The 21,376-nt window shown below is 42.5% G+C and overlaps 1 protein-coding gene across 4 annotated transcripts in view; it reads left to right on the top strand.

Moving 5' to 3' along the window:
* The window catches only part of VLDLR (very low density lipoprotein receptor), a 32,191-nt gene extending 11,244 nt beyond the window's left edge, over window positions 1–20,947 (top strand). Inside the window, exons 3-20 of one of the 4 annotated variants that reach the window (XM_070794592.1) lie at window positions 2,454–2,573; window positions 6,587–6,709; window positions 8,105–8,227; window positions 9,886–10,257; window positions 10,360–10,482; window positions 10,573–10,695; window positions 11,138–11,257; window positions 11,362–11,487; window positions 11,977–12,148; window positions 12,995–13,213; window positions 14,651–14,769; window positions 15,337–15,476; window positions 15,811–15,952; window positions 16,788–16,934; window positions 17,822–17,905; window positions 18,287–18,367; window positions 19,215–19,384; window positions 20,280–20,947. In XM_070794592.1, the coding sequence (XP_070650693.1) occupies window positions 2,454–2,573; window positions 6,587–6,709; window positions 8,105–8,227; window positions 9,886–10,257; window positions 10,360–10,482; window positions 10,573–10,695; window positions 11,138–11,257; window positions 11,362–11,487; window positions 11,977–12,148; window positions 12,995–13,213; window positions 14,651–14,769; window positions 15,337–15,476; window positions 15,811–15,952; window positions 16,788–16,934; window positions 17,822–17,905; window positions 18,287–18,367; window positions 19,215–19,384; window positions 20,280–20,315 (2,540 nt within the window). In that variant the 3' untranslated portion in view covers window positions 20,316–20,947. The remainder of the gene's footprint in view (window positions 1–2,453; window positions 2,574–6,586; window positions 6,710–8,104; window positions 8,228–9,885; window positions 10,258–10,359; window positions 10,483–10,572; window positions 10,696–11,137; window positions 11,258–11,361; window positions 11,488–11,976; window positions 12,149–12,994; window positions 13,214–14,650; window positions 14,770–15,336; window positions 15,477–15,810; window positions 15,953–16,787; window positions 16,935–17,821; window positions 17,906–18,286; window positions 18,368–19,214; window positions 19,385–20,279) is intronic. The other 3 variants (XM_070794594.1, XM_070794593.1, XM_070794595.1) reach the window with 3 other exon arrangements.
* The last annotated feature ends 429 nt before the right edge of the window (window positions 20,948–21,376 follow it).

The raw sequence follows: 21,376 nt of genomic DNA, 5'->3' as shown, positions 1-21,376 counted from the left end.
ATGGTTAAGATTGTAAATTTGAAAAAACCCAAAAATCTGGGGCTGGGCAGAATTCCCTGGTGGTGCAGTGGTTAAGACTTAATGCTTTCACTGTTGGGGTTTGGATTCAGTCCTTGGTCAGGACATTAAGATCCTGCAAGCCATGTGGTAGGGCCAAACAATTAAAATGTTTTAAAAAGTGAAAAATGAAATATAGGTAGGAAGTGCCATGGAGTCACACCCCTTTGAATCTGGGTCCTAGCTTAACTAGACTCTTGAGGGCAGAATGATACATATAGTTTTGAAACGAGCACATTTAGTACCTGAGTAATCACACACCCATATGGCAAACTAGGACCACCTTTTAATCTTCCTGGGAGCTAGCCACAAAGCCTAGAATGCTCCCAGACAGCAGGGAGTAGCTGATAGTAGGGAGGCCAACGAGAGCATTGTGTACATGATACAAGAGTCCCAGTCCGTGCTTGTCACTATAGCATCGGTTCCCATTCCTGCATGCCACAGCTGCAGATGCTGAAAGGTGCAGGAAGGCTCAAGGCTTTCTGCTTGGAAGGCCTCCCTGAGGATTCTACGTGAACTGTATACCTCCACTGGCTGGTTTTCTCGAATAGTTGCAGTATATCAGCATTTAGCAACCAGATCTTTGCCTTTTATCTCAAAGAAATTACATCCTCCAGGAGGACAAACCTGCTAATGGTAGGAAACACCTGAATGTTAGCTGCCCCACGCCCGGCAAAAAATGAGTGCCCTACTTCCAAGTGTTCATTCTTGCCATTATGCAAATTATATTCGTCCATGGAGCACAGGAAAACAGGCTCAGAGAAATAGAATCCAGGTGTGTGGCTTCACCCTGTTTTGCTGTTCTCACATCACTAAGTTAAAAATGATTTCCCTTTTTTAGGTGTGCAGAAAAGGGAACCCTCCTAACTGTTGGTGAGAATGTAAGTTGATACAGCCACTATGGAAAACAGTGTGGAGGTACCTTAAAAACTAAAAATAGAACTACCATATGATCCTGCAATCCCACTCCTAGGCATATATATGGAGAAAGTCATAATTCAAACTACCTGCACCCCTGTGTTCATTGCAGTGCTGTTTCCAATAGCCGAGACATGGAAGCAATCCAAATGTCCATGGACAGAGGAATGGATAAAGAAGATGTGATATGTATACATTTGGTTGCCCAAAAAGTTCATTTTAAAAACCCAAATGAACTTTTTGGCCAACCCAATACAATGGAATATTACTCTGCTATTAAAAAGAAATGAAATAATGCCATTTGCAGCAACATGGATAGAACTTAAGATTACCATACTAAGTGAAGTAAGTCAGACAAAACAAATATCATATGACATCACTTATATGTGGACTCTAAAAAGCTGATGCAAATGAACTTGTTTATAGAATTGACTCACAGACTTTAAAAACAAACTATGGTTACCACAGGGGAAATGGGGGAGGAATAAATTAGGAATATGGGATTAATATATATACACTACTATATATAAAGTAGATAATCAATGTGGACCTAATGTATAGCATAGGGAACTCTACTCAATATTCTGTAATACCTATGTGGGAAAAGAATCCGAAGAAGAATGGATATATGTGTAACTGAATCACTTTGCTGTACACCTGAAACTAACACATTGTAAATCAACTCTAATATAAAAATTAGATTTAAAAAAATGATCTCCCTTCACCTCTTAACTATGTCTTCTTCATGCTTTTTATCTTATCTTGGAGTCATTTTCTAAACATAGCTTTTTCCAATTAGACTCAAATTCTAAGACAAGGAGCCATGTATTAACCTCACCTCTGTCCTTGCCACCCCTTCTAAATCTCCTTTACTTTGCTCATAATAGAAACATCATTGATGAGTAACAGTATAGAATGTGGGCAAGAAATGCCATTAAAGGATTAGGATTTGGCTGCATGATTCTAGTGACACAAAATGACTTAGATAAATGAGAGAAATGAGTCCATGGTGAACCCCTGCCCCGCCACCTGCAGTTTGTAGGCAATCTACGTTCCTTATATCTTGGTCTGGCTTCATTGACTCAAGATCACTATTCCAGCCTCCATGCCTAGTTTTCAGGAGCCAGAAAGGAACAAAATTGAGGAAACTAGATCCCCTGTCCCTTTGAGGATATTTCCCAGAAATTGTATATACCATTTCTGCTTATATCCATCAGCCAGAACATCCCATGGCAATGCCTCCTGCAAGAGAGACTGGGAGATCTAGTTTTATGTAGATAGTGTATGCTCAGCTAAGAACTCATTACTGTCAGCCACTGCCCCGAGGCCCATGCAGCTCCAGCCCCTACAGTGTTACAGCCTCTGAGGCTGCACCTGTCCCTCTGAAAGGATGCCTATCCGTGGGTTTCAGGTAACTAGCATCTCTAACTTACCACCTGGGTGTCCCAGCTTAGCTAAGTGTTCCCTCCTGCTTTTAGGAAGAAAAGCCAAATGTGAAGCCAACCAGTTCCAGTGCACAAATGGCCGATGTATCACACTGCTGTGGAAATGTGATGGGGATGAAGACTGCACTGATGGCAGTGACGAGAAGAACTGTGGTGAGTAAAGAGCTGCACAGCCTCACCTGTCTCCTCACTGGGACTTGGGCATTTTACTGAAAAAGGATGACATTCTCTTCACTTCTACAAATGTGTCAAGATTCTGAATCCACTCCTAAGAATTGCTCTGAACCAGAGTCCAAAGATTCTATACTTTCTGGTCTAGGAGGAATACCACTGAGTGTGTGAGGTTATTGACCTGAGTACGGAATCGTGAAGATAAAGTGGGGTTCCTTTCAAATGAAAGGACCTGGTTGATCTTAGATGAGGCAAACTTTTGGTGTAGGAAGCTAGGGAAAGGGAGGGGAAGACCAGGAATAGAGACAGAAGATTGCTTAGAAAAGACTTTTTAAAAATTCTCAAATGGTTTTGACCCCCAAAAAGCAAGCCATGGACAGTACGAAATCCCTTGCAGTTTCAGAGATTAATTCCTGTCATGTTTAGTCAACTTCAACTAGCCCACCAGGCTCCTCTGTCCATGGGATTCTCCAGGCAAGAATACTGGAGTGGGTTGCCATTTCCTTCTCCATGGGATCTTCCCGACCCAGGGATCAAACCCGGGTCTCCTGCATTGCAGGCAGACACTTCTCTGAGCCACCAGGGAAGCCCATTTAGTTCCTAGGTGTAGTCAACTAGCCTATTTAGTCAACTTCAATTTGGATTCTACAAGCCATGTTCTATGAGTCCCAGTAACTCATAAGCCAGCCCAGATCAAAGATCAGATAAGGATTCTTTTACAATTCCTTTTCTCCAGAGATGCTAATTTTAAAGCACTAGACAGGATGGGAGGCATTCTCTTCCCAAAGAAAACAGGGATATGCCATTATACCGATCGATCAGCATTTATTAAAAGATTATTGTGAGAAATGACTGCTTTTGCAATTGGTGTGACCTCTTGTTAAGCCAGGACAGCTGTGAACTACATGTCATGATGACATTTAGGGACCTTGAATACAAGCTGAAGTTTGCTTTATGATCCCTTTGTTCCATGTCATTAAATTGCTGAAACAAGGTTGTTCATGAATGTCGGTGATAACGTTGTCTTTTACCTTTTAAAAGACGTTACATAAAGATATCTGCTGTACAAATTGAAAATACAGAAGAAAAATAGAGACTAAGTGTAGTTTTCATCAACTGCTATCTTGTTAGGCCCTTGCCTACTTCATGCATCATTACTAAAATTCTGTAGTATAAACATCCTGGCAGGCTGTCCTGTGCTTGAGCTCTCAGAGCAGTATCATGGATGCCTGCGTGCCAATATGTAAATTAGTAGCTCATTTGGAAGCAGAGTAAGTCCATTCTGCAATCTCAGGAAAGAAGCTTATCACCAGTCTCAGGACCAAGAATAGTTCTATGTGACATGTTTACATCTTTGCATTCCAACACTAAGATCTTGATCTACTCTACAAGATATTGAGCTCCATGCTCTTTCTGTGTTACCTGGATAATATAATTCTTTCACTAGTTTTCTCACTAAAGGACCTCACTCTTGTCAACCGTGCTCTTGCTATAAGTAGCAATTCTTATTCTATGCTGAACTATGTATTTGGAAAAAACCCTTTTATGTTCTTAGAGAGTAATTACTATCTCCATGTTTGGAAGTTTTGAAGTCTTACTTTACCATCTGACTACCTCAGTAGAAACTAACCTGAGTCATTGTAGGGGTCATCACTGGCTTTTCCTAAAATAGTCTCCACATCAATCAGTTCTAGCTACATCACAGAAGACCTGGAAGAGATAAGGAGGTGGATGTACACACAATCTAGATCACACAAAATGGGAGAAAGGAAATATATTCTTGGCCATAATTTGTCTCTGCCTTCCAGGTATGAGAGTAGAGAAGGAAAGTGGGAGCTTTGCTCGGGAAGCTGTGAATGTTTATATGGAGATGTTCTGCCATGAAAGGCTACACAATTACTTAACACTTCTAAAGCTACTTCCTATTTTTCCTGTCCAACCTCTTGATGTTGAACTTGGTTACAACTTTATCAGGGCTTTTTCTTTCAAGCATGTCAACTAGCATATTTAGTCAACTTCAACTTGGATTCTACAAGCCATGTTCTGTGAGTCCCAGTAACTCATTCTTCTACAGGTGTTAGGCTGAACTGATAAATCAGTAACTCAGATACCCTCAGTATGGAACTAGCAGTTCTCTTTCCCCGTGACACATCTAAATTTCCATCCATCTCTCAAGGCCCAGTTCAAATAGCCCATCTTTCCCCTCCCAGATTGTGTTCAGAATGGAGAGAGAGAAACCCTAGCAACCTACTGACCCCATGTGTCTCTTGTTCACTTTGTAATACAACCAAACTTCTCTACCCCTGTAACATCTTATACTTTGTAAATTCATGAGGTCTCTTTATAACCATTGCCTACTCTCTCTTTCACAACTTCTGAAGAGTATCACAGGGTGAATTACAATAACCGAGACCCTCTGGCATCTTTCTACAGGCTCAGGAGAAGATGGGCCTTGGATATCACTTAAACCATGAACACTGGGGTTTGAGCATTTCAGTGACTTTAGAAGCAGGTGTGAATCTGAAAATATGGCCTTTCTTGTTCCCTCGGCTACACAGTTTTAGGATATAAACAATCCTTTTCAGATCATCATAATTGATTATCCCATCTTGAGTTCTAGAAGTTGACTATAATCCTGTCTCTCCATTAACAATGCTCATTGCTCAGTTGTGTCCAGCTCTTTGCAACCCTACAGACTGTAGCCTGCCAAGCTCCTCTGTGTGTGGGATTTTCCAGGCAAGAATACTGAAGTGGGTTGCCATTGGCTTCTCCGGGGGGATCTTCCTGACCCAGGGATTAAACCTGCATTTCCTGTGTCTCCTGCATTGGCAGGCGGATTCTTTACCACTGCACCACCTAGGAAGTCACCCCATTAACAATATCTGAGGCTAACCCAGAGCAGCCCTCTGGTTTTGTACACTCTGAATTGAGAGTTGTACCTGGCTTAAACCCCTGACTTGAAGTGGCCTCTTTCATGTTTTCAATAAATTGTTGACTTTTAGCCTATTTTCCATTCAGAATATTTGTTAATGAATGACTTAACTGGAAATTCAAGTAGAAAGTATAGGCACAGGGGCAAAGAAGAATATAACCTAAGAAGGATGCTCTTGGAATGCCCTATGTGGTTCCTTGTCAAGACTCTTACTGCCTGGGTACGGAGTTCCTCAAGGGTAGGATGACCATGCTGCCGGCTTTACTTAGCACAGTCCTGGAATGACGTTTGTCTTCCTGGTAAAAATAAGAGTACCCTCTTTCTACTGAGACTGTGTCAATTTGGACAAATTACACAGTCACCCTAATTAAGGAGAAAAGTCTGCCCTAGTAAGAATTAGTAGCAGAACTGATACCTTGTCTCAGGCTGTTTAACTCTAGTAGCCAGTTATGAGGACTGGCAGCTTCCATAGTAAGTTCAGTGACTTTTAGCTGGTTGATGTGAGCCCACCCTTCGGTTGCTAAATACAACTTCTCTTACATTCAGATTTGAGCTTCCTTTATTTCTTATCCAGTGGGTTCCTCTGCCCCAATAGACCTGTAGGGGTGACGGTATTTGGTACTGGAGCTTGGCCTTCTGTCTCTATGCTAAACCCATGTATTGTTACAAGGTGCCCCTAAAACAGTTATACTGTGAGCCAGTCGTAAGATGAAATGTTTGACTGTTAAACTTATGAAGCACTTAAATGACTTGGAAGAAATGCATTAAAAGAATGAACTTATTACTCAATCTCAATGTTATAAAATGAGCAAGAAGTTCATTGGAAGGGATCCCTTGACCTCAGTGTCCTCCAAGTCTCTCAAATGATCACCTTCCTCCTCTAGGGGAAAGGGAAGGTAAAAAAGATTTTTCTAAGGTCCTGCTGGATATTGGCAGTTAACTGCTAATTGACTTAGCTTTATTTTTAGAGTAAAGCATCTCAAATGCAGTTGTACCCCTAATGGGAATGTAGGGCTCTTGGGTGAGTGACTTCAACTTTAACCCTGCAAATCCACTTCTGTAGTGAAGAAGACGTGCGCCGAGTCTGACTTTGTATGCAACAATGGCCAGTGTGTTCCTAATCGATGGCAGTGTGACGGGGATCCTGACTGTGAAGATGGTTCTGATGAAAGCCCAGAACAGTGCCGTGAGTGTGATTCGCTTTGGACTTGAACTTTCCCAAGCTGTTCCATGTCTCATAGCTCTAAGTATTGTATACTCTAAAACTTGCTTAGTTTTCCTTGCCCTTCTTTAAAGTTAGGCCAGTTGACTCCAAGGTCAGTCAGATCATTATCAGTCAATCTTGAATAATATTAAATAATGTTCTCCCTAATCTTAACAAGACTGACATTCTCTTGGGTAGCTTCACTATTGAACATTTAAGACTGAAGCCAGAAGATTTAAGAACTCCTTGACTAGGTGCATAGATTTCAAATGTTCGATGATAATGACGCTGAGCAGATGGTACTCTGGTCCTGGAAGCTAAGTCAAGATGTGAGGGTCCCCTGTCCACCAAGTATAAGCTTTTAGATGCAGAGTTTCTCATGTTATGAGAAAAAAATCTACTGCTGAAGGGGTAAGGTGACTAGAAACAGGATGATATTAGTGACTTTAAGAAACATGTAACCTAAAGGTATTTAAGTGGGGAGCTTACAGCTTGTTCTTATATAATAGAAACTTCATAGGTATGCAAATACACATGTGTCCTTAGGCTTGACATTCAGGAGAAAGTCTATGACATCATAGAGGAAGATGATGTGGGATAGATAAATTAGAATCATTTGCATATCCTGGTGAAGAAAGTTTTCATGTTCCTTCTAAGGCAGTAGAGGCCTGCTAAAGCACTAAAAGTGGAAGTCTAATATGAACAAAGTTTAGGTCTGGAATATAAGATTACAAAGGAAAATTAAGCAAAAAGGAAGAGACGTGTGTTAATTGCAGTTCTCCAGGCAAGAAGTAAGGTGAATAAGAGCACTGGCCAAAGGAGGTGAGTTAGCATAGGTGAAGATGGGTTCCACAAAGATCCAGCTCCAAGTTTTAGTGGGGGACGACCCTGTAAAGTCAAGAATTAGAGGTTGCCCCTACTTCACAAGATATCAATCTGAAGGAGGCCTGTGAAGAAATTCAGGCAAAAGAAGACTTCATAGGTATTAGACCATCTGGCTTTTAATGAAGTTGGCATTCGTTGCCAATATCTGGGTGTGTCACTTGGTACCCAGCAAATACATAATGGTCAAGGAGCAGGCCAGCCAAGGAACCCAACCATGCCAAATGAAACAAAAGCCAGGAGTGCACACGCCACAGAACCTTGACAGAGTAGCACGGTCAAGGCTCTCGGGTGGACTGCCAGGTAGTCTAGGCTGGCCTGGCTCCCCAGCCATGGAGCCGACGGAAGATCTGCCCAGGCTCCAGCTAGTCAGTCGAATTTCAGCTGTGTGCCCGGCCACTGAGTTACAGATGTCACCACTTCCAGGCAGCACAGGAGCAGCAGCTTTGTGCTGATGAGTTCGGAGGCTCTTTTGAGACTGTATGTCATCAACAGATATGAGAACATGCCGCATAAATGAAATCAGCTGTGGTGCCCGCTCCACTCAGTGTATCCCAGTGTCCTGGCGGTGTGATGGTGAAAATGATTGTGACAGTGGAGAAGATGAAGAAAACTGTGGTAAGAAGATCAGTGTTGAGTGGCTTAACCCAGAGACCCTCTTGCTCCAAGAAGGGTGGGCGTGAAGGTGCAGTTGACTTGACTTGCTTTCTAGTGACTTCACTACCTGCTCGACTCCTTGTCTTTCCTAACTGCCCTCAAACTCAGAGAAGTGTGTATGGTAACTGACCATTGCTTGCTTGGCTGGTTCTTCTAGGCAAATAGAAATAAGAAGGTAAGTCCTCCAAGGCACTTCCATGTAGAGATGGCTCAGTGAAGCAGCAATTGTGTGAAGTGTTGTCTTGGTTAGGACAGCAGTTCGTGGGCCTTCCTCACTTGGGCTCCATCAAACGAGGAGACTAAAGCCAGCAAACCCATCCCCAGGTTGAAACTGGATCTGCCTAGTGTCATAAATTACTTGAGTCTCACACAAGCATTCCTCAGCCCCCAAACTAGATTCTCTTTTAACCTTTCCAAAAGCTAAACTGGAACAGAAGGACAAATTAACGTCTTGCTGATGATACCCAAAGAAAACTCTAGCCAACTGATGGTACCTTTGTCTCCTATCACAGTTCCTACCTGTAAAAACTAACTCTGTTTCCTAGCCTTTCATGTTTCTGCTCTTGGAAAACGTGTAATAAAATGCTCCATGTTAAAGGTGAGGCCCTGGGAAAGTTTTTAGGTTGAACAGACATTGTGTTGAATGTTCTTTCAAGCGTCCACCTTTTTATAGGGCCTTTAAAACCATAGCTGCCGAGCCTGACAGGTACAGGCCTCCTGATGCAGTAAGTGTACAATGAGTTGAGGGCACTTGTGGTCGAAACACCAGTCTTGCGTGTAGAAGTCACATGCCAAGGTCATTACCATTGCACCTAGTCCAATGAGTTTTGGCACTGAATCCTAGAACTGAGCTTTATGTACTGGTAAGCCATGGAGCTGCCAAGTGTTTCCCTTTTTGATCTAGACTTTGCTTCCCAAGAGAGTCGTGGTCTCCACCCCAATTACCACCAAATTTTGACCTTTATTAATTTGGCAGGAATCTGAGTCAAAGTATGAACTGACTAGCTTATCATTATCTAGCACACCTGGCTGCTAGATTGCAGTTCTAGCCCCAAAAGTGACTTTCTAAAACTTGAAAATATTTATGACCTGTTACCCCTGATCCTGATTGGAAGGACCAAAAGAGAAGGGACCGTGTATGGTGGTATAACACATGGAGGCTTCTTTTTGGTGATGGTGTCACAATGCTTATTAGGAGTGAATGTTTGCTCATGTACCTGATGCCTGATCATCTCAGCTCAGGATGTGGCCTGGCCTGATGAGCAGTGTACCATTTAAAGAGAACTCATGTCCACCTTTCCCAATGAGGTACCTTGTGACAGTTTAAGTTATTAATTGCTGTCCCTTTAAGATGCTTCTCATCTCAAATGAATTTCTAGTCTTCATCTATTTTCTCATTCCTTCATTTCTGTTCCTCTTCAAATGTCCTTGCCTATTTTACATGTTAAGGCTGTTTTCCCGGTGTTCTGGGAAATATTGATATAATCCAACTTTCGCTTTTAAGTTAGGTGAAAAAGCTGGGGTTCATGATCCATGACCTGCATGTTAGATTTGGGGACAAGAGGCTTGAAAGGACAAGTCCTGATGAGTTTTCAATGGGACATCTTGTCTCTCAATAGGCAACGTAACATGTAGCTCTGATGAGTTCACCTGCTCCAGTGGCCGCTGCATCTCCAGGAACTTCATGTGCAATGGCCAGGATGACTGCAGCGATGGCAGCGATGAGCTGGACTGTGCCCCACCAACCTGTGGGCCCCACGAGTTCCAGTGCAGCACCTCCTCCTGCATCCCCATCAGCTGGGTGTGCGACGATGACGCAGACTGCTCGGACCAGTCGGATGAGTCCCTGGAGCAGTGCGGCCGCCAGCCAGTGATCCACACCAGGTGCCCGGCCAGCGAGATCCAATGTGGCTCTGGCGAGTGCATCCACAAGAAATGGCGATGCGATGGGGATCCCGACTGCAAGGACGGCAGCGATGAGGTCAACTGTCGTAAGTCACTTTCCTGTCAGTGTGGCATGCTCAGCTCTCACCCAGGTATCCACCAGGGACACTTCGGCTGACTTCACCCCATGCCATTCTCTCCCCCTGTAGCTTCCCGAACCTGCCGACCCGACCAGTTTGAGTGTGAGGACGGCAGCTGTATCCACGGCAGCAGGCAATGTAACGGCATCCGAGACTGCGTGGACGGTTCTGATGAAGTCAACTGCAAGAATGGTGGGTGTCCCCTGGTTGTGGGTTGTTAGTCCAATGGTTGCTCTGATCAGACCCACTGATGGAATCTCTCTTCCGTGTCTCGGTTTGTAGTCAATCAGTGCTTGGGTCCCGGGAAGTTCAAGTGCAGAAGTGGGGAATGCATTGATATCAGTAAAGTGTGCAACCAGAAGCAGGACTGCAGGGACTGGAGTGACGAGCCCCTGAAAGAATGCCGTAAGTAAAGGGGTTGCGTGAGGACAGAGTGGGACGGGTTAAGCAGACCCAGCAGAGCTAATGCGGTTTGGAGCCTGCCTAATGCCTGGGTAAACTACTTTAATGAATTTGGTTCAGTTGCTGGGCTTAAAAGTGAAATGTTATGACTTAAAAGTGCTGACAAAGTAGTTCATAGTTTCACCCCCTTAATGATAACCAATCAGCAATAGAGAACCTTGACTAAATACTGCTTAACCAACTGTTAACTTGCCAAGAGATTGGGTTTACTATTTCCCCAATACAGACTGAGATGTGTATCTGCAAGGCCCATTATTAGATCTTGAAAAATCATGGGTTTGACTAGACTATCTAGACAAGTTATCACGAATAGCCTGGATTTTAGATGTTAATAGATCAAATATCAATTTGAGTATTGAGTAACTCTACTATCTTTTTATTTCAGATGTAAATGAATGCTTGGTTAATAATGGTGGATGCTCCCATATCTGCAAAGACCTAGTTATAGGCTATGAATGTGACTGTGCAGCTGGGTTTGAACTCATAGATAGGAAAACCTGTGGAGGTGAGTTGAAGAACAGAGCCTGAGAACAGAGGGTGATGGGAAAGGTCAGAAGATCTCTGTAGATCATCTAGGAAAAGCAAGACTAATTCTAATTTCCCTCCTAGATATTGATGAATGCCAAAATCCGGGAATCTGCAGTCAAATTTGTATCAACCTAAAAGGCGGTTACAAGTGTGAATGTAGTCGTGGCTATCAAATGGATCTTGCCACGGGCGTGTGCAAGGCAGTAGGTAAATGGACTTGGACTAGTGTTGCTCTAGTACCTTTATGAGCAAGTGCTCATGAAAGGTACAGCCAGTGACTACAACAGTCAAATGAAATATGAAAATAAAATAGTACTTGAGAGCAATGCTAGTAAATTCACAGTGCAATTGCAGATGTTAGATAGCAAATCATTGCCCCAGATGCCTGCCTTGGTCAATTCCTTTTACATATGTATCATGAATACCTGCTTATTCTCTGCTTCCAAAACTTGAGTGCAATTCAAATAAGTAACATGCATCAGCTGCCTATTTTGTTGAATGCTGTGACCCGAGGATGGCCTTCTTAAACAGTAGGAAGTGCTCGCAGGCCCAGGGGGCGCGGACTTCGGCACGAGTACTCCTGGAGTGTTCAGCAGTGCCCTCACTTTTTAAGTGCTCCTCTATTGGGAGGAAGTAACTTGGAAGGACCTTGTCTTCTTTCAGCAAAGCTAAATTAACCTGACTCCTGTCTTGCAGGCAAAGAGCCAAGTTTGATCTTCACCAATAGACGAGACATCAGGAAGATTGGCTTGGAGAGGAAAGAATATATCCAACTAGTTGAACAGCTGAGAAACACTGTGGCTCTCGATGCTGACATCGCTGCTCAGAAACTGTTCTGGGCTGATCTAAGCCAAAAGGCCATCTTCAGGTAACTTACAGTTCCATTCTTGGTGTCCTGGTCTAAGTCATTGCCACTGGCCTTTTGAAGGTTTGGAGGAATTTCCCTCATCTCTAGTTCCAGTCTAGCATTGAATGTCAGGAATGTTAAATCTAAGGGGCTTCCCAGGTGGCGCTAGTGGTAAAGAACCCACCTGCCAATGCAGGAGACTTGAGATGCGGGTTCAGTTCCTAAGTAGGGAAGATCCCCTGGAGGAGGGCATGGCAACCCACTCCAGTATTCTTGCCTGGAGAATCCCATGGACAGAGGAACCTGGCAGGCTACAGTCCATAGGGTCACAAAGAGTCAGACACAACTGGAGCAACTTAGCATACATACACATTAAATCTAAACACTGATTCTTTAATTATTAAATTACTATCAGTTCCTCATTTGAAACTAACAATCACCTGTAAAATAAAAGATGGCTACAATTATAAGATTATAACAGGTAACATCTTAATTTCTCTGATGTTCTCCCTTTTTTTTTTTTTTCCAGTTAGTTGAGTTAGTTCATAGTTGCTACAACTAGAATGGTAGTGGTAGCTTTTTCTTGTTGGGAACTGTAGAAACTCAGATGATAGTTACTGAAGCAGATAGCTTCACTTAAGAGTATGGTGTTCTTGCAAGTAGAATGCAGACCAACAACAAGATCACTTACAGTGTTAGTAATTTGGAATCAGTAAGCAGCGTGGTTACATAATTTGAGTGTTGAACTATGGGGTTACTAGAGTTCATTCTGAACAAAGTAGCTGACCATTTTGTGAGCAGAAAGTCCGTTCTCCAGGCTCCGATGGTGTCAAACTCTTAAATTTCTTGTGACCTATTCTGTTTCAGTGCCTCAATTGATGACAAAGTTGGTAGACATGTTAAAATGATCGACAATGTCTATAATCCTGCAGCCATTGCTGTTGATTGGGTGTACAAGACCATCTACTGGACTGATGCGGCTTCTAAGACTATTTCAGTAGCTACCCTAGACGGAACCAAGAGGAAGTTCCTGTTTAACTCTGACTTGCGAGAGCCTGCCTCCATAGCTGTGGACCCGTTGTCTGGGTTTGTATTCTGTGTTTTTCATCACATAGACTTTCAGATGCTATCTGTGTAGGTCAGGAGCTTCCCTTGCGCCTAAAATAGTACTGAAATCCCAAGATTTAACAGCTCCCTACAACAAAGAATGATCTAGTACAAGATGTCAGTGGTGCCATAGTTGAGCAAGCCGGGAATGGACTCATCTATATGACAGGCCCTCCCTGAGCAGGTGACTGCTAGTTTACATGAATGAAACAATTCTGATTTGAGATACATCGAAAGCTGTATCTAAACTCTTATGCCCACCCAGCTTCTGTGCAAGTGATTTTTTACACTGAAGTATAGTTGATTTACAATGTGTTAATTTCTGCTTTTTAGCAAAGTGATTCAGCTATATGTGTGTGTGTGTGTGTGTGTGTGTGTGTGTATATAGGGCTTCCCTCGTGGCTCAGACGGTAAAGAATCTGCCTGCAACATAGGAGACCTGGGTTCAATCCCTAGGTTGAGAAGATCTCCTAAAGAAAGTAATGGCAACCCACTCCAGTATTCTTGCCTGGAAATATATATATATCTGGAGATACATAAATATACACACACACACACATATATATATATACACATTCTTTTTCATATTCTTTTCCCTTATGGTTTATCACAAGATATTAAATATAGTTCCCTGTGCTGTACAGTGGGACCTTGTTGTTTATCCAGTCTATATATAATAGTTTGTATCTGCTAATCCCAAACTCCCAATGCACCCATCCCTTCTCCCCCATGTCCCTCTTGGCAACCATAAGTCTGTCTCCATGTCTGTGAGTCTGTTTCTGCTTCATAGATAGGCTCATTTCTAAATGCAAGTGATTTAATTTTTGTCTGAACACTTTTATCAGGTTAGCTCTGAATGATCCAACCTAAGTCACATGAGATGTGAGGATTTTGGTAACCACGTTATCTCTAGGCTTTCATCTAAGTGTGCAAGTTGTCTGAAATCCAATGAAAATAAATAAACCTCTCTAGAAACATTTCACTGAGGACTTCCTCCAAATTGCCCTTAAATAAAACAAGAAAGCAGCTATTAGCAATTTGACCAAGGCTGTAGTAATCACAATTGACTCCCATGAAGCCTCACTGTGTTCTCACAGCCCAGCCCTGGGTGTCTGTAAAACTTACCAGATACTCGCTTTTTACTCTCTTGAAAACATTGGCCTTTCATAAAGAAAATATATAACCTGTGACTTCGGGCTGAAGTTTAATATCAGGCTTATATAGTTTAATATAGTTAACAATGAGCTTGTCGATCCAGAGTGTTAACTTTTGTTTACCCAGAACATAACTTTGACCCTTAAGTGGTACAATTTATACTCTAGAGTTTCCCATTTACTCTTTGAACATGTATGTCTCAAGCTACAACTTTATTCCTTCTAAACCACTGAAGCTGATTTCTAATTTAATTCTTCCCAGCTTTGTTTACTGGTCAGACTGGGGTGAACCAGCTAAAATTGAAAAAGCAGGAATGAATGGGTTTGACAGACGGGCGCTGGTGACAGCGGACATCCAGTGGCCTAATGGAATTACACTTGGTATGTGCTTTCTTCCCTCCTCAACCACGGTTCAACTGTCTGCAGAGTTTTACTAATCTCTAAGTGAATGCTGGACTATAGCAGACAACTCTAAGATTCCTTCTTAAGCAAGGATTTGTGATGAGAAGAACCAAACAGTACAAGTGGAACGGTGGACTTAACAAATCACTTGCTCCATAATTACTAGCTTTTCTATCCATCCGGGGCTAATCTGTGACATGAATTAGGTGAACTCTCATCATAAACACTCCTGACCTAGGTGCCTTACATTGCCTGAATTTCAGGGCACTTCTGGCTCCTAAGGGGAGAACAACAAAATGCTGGCCTCTTTTAATACGTCTTTGATGTCACTAACACTTGAGTCAGTTACTTTGACAATCTCAGGTACCCCTTGAGTCCCCCCAGATGTATGTGGGTGCAGATTCTGCATGCTGCTGCACAAGATTTGGGGGACCCTGTTAAGAACCCCTGCTAGAGGAGGAACAGTGAAAGCAGAGTACTGAATTCCTTAGATATTTTAAATGGAAGCAGACCAGTTCTGACTTCTGACCATTCTTTTCCTACCAGACCTTATAAAGGGCCGCCTCTATTGGCTGGATTCCAAATTGCACATGTTATCCAGTGTGGACTTGAACGGCCAAGATCGCAGGATAGTCCTGAAGTCTCTGGAATTCCTAGCTCATCCCCTGGCACTCACAATATTTGAGGTAAGATGTGTGTCTCACATTTAAGCATATACCTCTGAGATACTGTAGCAGCTTGGAGAGAAAGAATAGGGGAAGGAGGGAAGGATGGAGGGGCATGACTTGAGAAACCTAAACCCAAACCTGGGCCATCACCTAAAACCTGGGCCAGTTGACACACTGATTCCTCATAGCATTTTAAGAACCTGAACTTGCTTCTCTTAGAGTTTTACATCTGACATCCCAACCCAGCCTTAAATAAATTTGATCCATTAAATTGGCAGTAAATAATAATGACCTTAGAGACTGACTCATGTTGATCCTACATGTACATACTAATTTGGGGGTTCTGTTTTAGGATCGTGTCTACTGGATAGATGGGGAAAATGAAGCAGTCTATGGTGCCAATAAATTCACTGGCTCGGAGCTGGCCACTCTAGTTAACAACCTTAATGATGCCCAGGACATCATTGTCTATCACGAACTTGTACAACCATCAGGTATCGTGGGGAAGCAGAGCCCCTCTGGCTACTTTCAGGGCAGCAGCCTGACACAGTGCCCTCTGGGTATCAGCAGCTCCCTAGCAACTCAGCTTGCTCCACGATGGAAATTTCCCCCCACTGGACCCTCCCTCCAACCCTTCAGACCTGGTGCTCAGTATAGTCTGACTTACAGGTCAAAGAGCTTCAGAACTTCAGCTTTTAGCTTCCCTCCCAACTGTCAGCCTCCTGACTTTTATATCAATCCCTTCCATCCCCCTTGGCATTCATTCCTTCTTGCTACAACTATTGCACTAAGCCTGCAAAGTAGCTTTTATGCCATCACCTTTCCCTCTCTCTCCACCATGACATGTCTTGTATGGAACTATATAGATGCTCAAACACATCTGGGCATGTGGTCTCCTGCTCAGAATACACGACTGGTTCTATCTAAATGAAACCTCTAAGCCTCCCTGTAGCTGGGTTCCTCCCATTCTGTGGGAGTGAGACAAAGCCAGAAGAGCATGCTTCTCTCCTTCCTCTGAGCCTTGGCTGTAAGCTTTGGACCGATAGTGAAGCCTCTGCTCACTCACCTCCTTTGCCCACCTCCTGCCTCCATACATCTGTGTACAGCATAACTCTTTTCCTACTTCCAAGAAGTTGTCTGGCTCTGTGTGTCCTTAGAGCATGCTGCCTGTACTCCTACTATTTATCCTTCATGAGTATTGGCTTAACTTTAGGGGTTGACAGAGCAATCCTTAGAGACAAGGACTCATGTCTTCAGCATCTAGAACCAAGCTTTATGTATAGCAGGCGCTGGAAGACCCATTTTGAAAAGACTTTTCTTTCTGAATAGGTAAAAACTGGTGTGAAGAAGATGTGGAGAATGGAGGATGTGAATACCTCTGCCTGCCAGCCCCACAGATTAATGACCACTCTCCAAAATACACCTGTTCCTGTCCCAATGGATACAATCTAGAGGACAATGGCCGAGAGTGTCACAGTAAGGCTTTTTTCCTTTTCAACCATAAGCAGGACCTACAACAGGCAATAGGATAAAACACTAGCTATAAAAATTAGCCTGGATTTTAAGAATTCTGTTTTAACTCACTCTTGGAATAAATTAGAGAACGTATCTGCTACCAACTCTACCAAGAGTTCGTGTCATTCCTTGAGGACTGACTTCTAACTCACATAAGATGAGTTTATAGGTGACTATACTGATTTGTACCAATTAGTCCCATAACAGCACTGACCCAGCCAACTTGCAGATTCTTAAAGTCTTAACATTGTCTTTCAAAGAAAGGGTTTGAAATGAGGCTTAAAGAATGCCAGGGTTCCAGGAAAACTTCTCGCCCCAGTGGGTGACATTATCTTAAACTCATACTTAAATGAAACTTGCATCTTGGTCTCCTGTTCTTAGCTTTTGACTAAGTGGCAAATTAAAACTTACATGTTGTGAATTAGGATCTCATAACGTGAGGTTTTTATTAGCATGATACTGAGTCCCTGCAGGGACAAGTTCGGTTTACTGAGAAAGCAATTACAAAACAATTTGACAGTGAGACTAGTATGCCTGGTAATATGGTTTTGAGAGCATTTCTTGCAACTCCCAGGAGCCTGGGACTTTGCCTAGAGAGGTCTTTAAGTGTGGCTGTGTATCTTTTTGAATTGTCAAATTCCCAGTGCTTACAGTTCTGCCCAAAGACTTGTGTATCTGGGTTTTTCTGAGGTTTCCCTTAGTTTTGACACATCCACCATGCAGCTGGGTTCAGCAGTGGTTTGTCAATTTCCCCGTGTTAAAATAACCCACCGCATGGCTTGTCTGGACTAAAGAGCTAGCCACTCTGGAACCTTGGCATTAACCAGGTTCTTGGTTTTATAATTTAGGTACTGCAACTACTGTGAATTACAATGAGACAAAAGATACCAACACAGCAGAAATTTCTCCAACTAGTGGACTAGTTCTTGGAGGTATTGGGTTCAGTACTGCAAATGGTTAATCTCAACTAACAGCCACACTCTTTGTACCTGTCCCTTACATCATTAATGCAGCCTTTAACTCCTCGTTCTACCCCTAATTGGTAACCTGTATTTAAATTCCAAAGACTTAGAACCTGCAGCTCTTAGCCTGACCTGACTTAGTAAGACATCTGTGAGAGAGCTGTTCATGAAATGGCTATTATAACGTGAGACTCAGAAGTACTTCTAGACCAGTTGTTCTTGGTAAACAGTTGGAGTAGAGACTGAGCAGCAGTGGTGGATGCAAGAGGGCATGAGGCTCTCTACCAGGTGGGTGAATTTCTAAGTCTGAATTCAGATCCTTCTAAACTGATTCCCTTTATTCCCTTGTAGGGATCAATGTGACCACAGCAGTGTCGGAGGTCAGTGTTCCCCCTAAAGGGACTTCTGCTGCCTGGGCCATCCTTCCCCTCTGTAAGTACATTCCCCACACATCTGGATCCAAGGAACTTCATAGATACTGGATGGCTGTTTCTAGTTTGTCTAGAGATGCCCTTCCTGTAGCTCCTTGTACTGTCACAGCACTCCGGACACTGAATCACCCTTGCCCCCCCCCCCCAAGCTGGCATGCTCATTTAAGAGTCCATAACCTTCTCTACAGTGGTGTCCTTAGCATGGCAACTGGCAGGCACGAATGTTCAGTTGTTAAGTGCTCACTGCTTTCTACTTCAGAATTGTTTGTCTGGCTTTATCCCCTTTCATAATAAGTCCGTCCCAGTGAAGAGCACTTTTCTGTTCCCCTTCGAAATATGTATAATACTTCATACAGAGGAGATACATGAGTTCTTAAATGATTTGAGGAGTTATAGAAGGTACATTAAAAATAGTTAAGCCTTTTCAAGCCCAGGAAGAAGAACCTCTAACGCTATTCTAGGGCATGTGAAGTGTGAGGCACTGTGCTACAGTGGTCTCTTTATCCTAAATTATGGGATTCCAAGCTTAGCTAACTCACCAGGAGGACCATCTGAAGAACTCTCCAGAAGCTTCTGAAATTTGAACTTGATCAGCCTGGGGAGGAGCCAAGGACTCCACAACTGCCCAGACGGAGGTGTCTAGCTATGCATCAGTGTCTATAAAACAACACAACCTCTGGTCTGAACTTGTTTTAAGCTCCTACCCCATTTATATTCTAATTTCTAGTCATCCCAGCTTCTTAAAACATGAAGATTTTATTAGTTAACAATCATGGATTCTTGAGCATCCTCCTTTTTTGTATGTTTTGAGACTAGACCTTGATTAGTCACCTTCTAATTTTTTTCAGTGCTCTTAGCAATGGCAGCAGTAGGTGGCTACTTGATGTGGCGGAATTGGCAACATAAGAACATGAAAAGCATGAACTTTGACAATCCTGTGTACTTGAAGACCACTGAAGAGGACCTATCAATAGACATTGGCAGACACAGTGCTTCTGTTGGACACACGTACCCAGCAGTAAGTCAGCTCTGTGTCTTTATGTACATGACTTGCAGTGAGACCACGACACAAGCTATGATTGCCTGGGCTGGAAACAGCCATTAGAACCATGGAGTCACCAAATATTGGGTTGGTCAAAAAGTTTGTTTGGGTTTTTCATAAGCTATTATCAAAAAACTCAAACAAACTTTTTGGTCAAGCCGGTACTTCATCTACTCCCTGAAGATTAGACAGTCTAGCCTGTTAGAATTTAAGTCATTGACAACTGTCTGCCCTGAACAGAATGACAAGTCAACTTAAGGACATCATTGTACAATTTAAGATATTTTGGGTTATGGAAGCTACATGTAAATATTAACATGAACCAAAGATCTCCTTTTTGAACTTAAAGCAGGTACCTATAGGGTGGGTGACTTAAAGTCAGTGTATTGAGCAAGGTTCATTTAGCCAAAACGACCAAATGCTTGAAAATCACCTATCCCACTTCATAGAGCTAGCCTTACTTTCAACACTGGAGTCAGTCACTTGATCTTCAGTTGAAACCAACATGGAGTGTTTAGCCTTCACTTTTGGAACAGTCTGAACAAAACAAGTGCAGAGCTCTGGTGAAGCAAGAGTGGTGGTCAGTTCATGGCACATGCGTGTCTTTTCACATTTTTATCCACAATCTAAGATCATTCAGGAGAATAGGCAGAATCAGTCACACTATTTTCTCTCTCTACCCAGTAAATATAGTTGAATTCAAGTTAAAATGCATTAGCGATGCAACTCAGTACAGTTTGGGGTCTGGCTTCCCTTCTGGGCACCTTTGGTCTCTGAATGAACAACTCAAAAACAAGGTTTGCTTTAGAAAATGAAGTTGCTACCAACAAAGGAATCACCAAACTCACTCCATGCTTTTTCTGTTCCACAGATATCAGTTGTAAGCACAGACGATGATCTAGCCTGACTTCTGAGACAAGTCGCGACCTTTGAGGTCTGAACCAGTGAAACCCCCACTTTGGAATGGTAACCAAGCCAGCAGCTGAAGCCTCTTTCTTCCTCCCATCTGGAAGAACATCAAGATATCTTTGCGTGGATCAAGCTTGTATACTTAATCATTTTTATATTACTTTTGTAAATATTCCCATCCACATTCTTCTTCAGTTTTGGATGTGGTTACCAAAAGTATCTGTAACCCTTGAATCTCTAAACAGTATTGCCACCTCTGGCCAAATATGCACTTTCCCTCGAAAGCCATATTCCAGCAACGAAACTTGTGCTATAGTGTATACCACATGTACATACATTGTATAGGCCATCTGTAAATATCCCAGAGAACAATCACTATTCTTAAGCACTTTGAAAATATTTCTATGTAAATTATTGTAAACTTTTTCAATGGTTGGGACAATGGCAATAGGATAAAACGGGTTACTAAGGTGAAATTGCCAAAAAAAAAAAAAATTTGTAAACTAATTTTGTACGTATGAATGAAATCTTTGACCTCAATGGAGGTTTGCAAAGACTAAGTGTTCAAACTACTGTACATTTTTTTTCCAAGTGCTAAAAAAAAAAATTAAACCAAGCAGCTTAACCATGGTTTGTGCCTATTCCTCTAGGATGAATTTCTATAAACAGCCTGAGTAGTATCAGGTGTTCTAACTAAATATATGAGCTCTAGATCTTGATGTTGTATATTGAAGCCTATAATATGGCTTGTTTCTCTTACAACTAAGTACTAAAAGAATGAGGTACCCCTTAATACTTGCCTCCCCAAATACTTCTTGTTTGGTAAAAGAAGCTAGTTTAGCCGGTACCTAGAACCCTTTGAGGAAATTTCCTACTCCAATTAGTTTCCTGATCCAGTAACATATGGTAAAGATTTCTGTCAATTTTTTCTGTACTTGTCTCAGATTTCCATGTCCTAAAATTATGTGTCATTCAAAGAAAAGTGCCTTCCAGTGCATGGGTAAGAACTTTCTTCTTTTACACATCTACACCATCGGCCCTGAAGAACAGCTAGGGAGG

Source organism: Bos indicus, chromosome 8 (assembly GCF_029378745.1).
Source record: "Bos indicus isolate NIAB-ARS_2022 breed Sahiwal x Tharparkar chromosome 8, NIAB-ARS_B.indTharparkar_mat_pri_1.0, whole genome shotgun sequence".
NCBI lineage: Eukaryota > Metazoa > Chordata > Mammalia > Artiodactyla > Bovidae > Bos > Bos indicus.
This window is presented reverse-complemented; position numbering and strand designations above follow the sequence as displayed.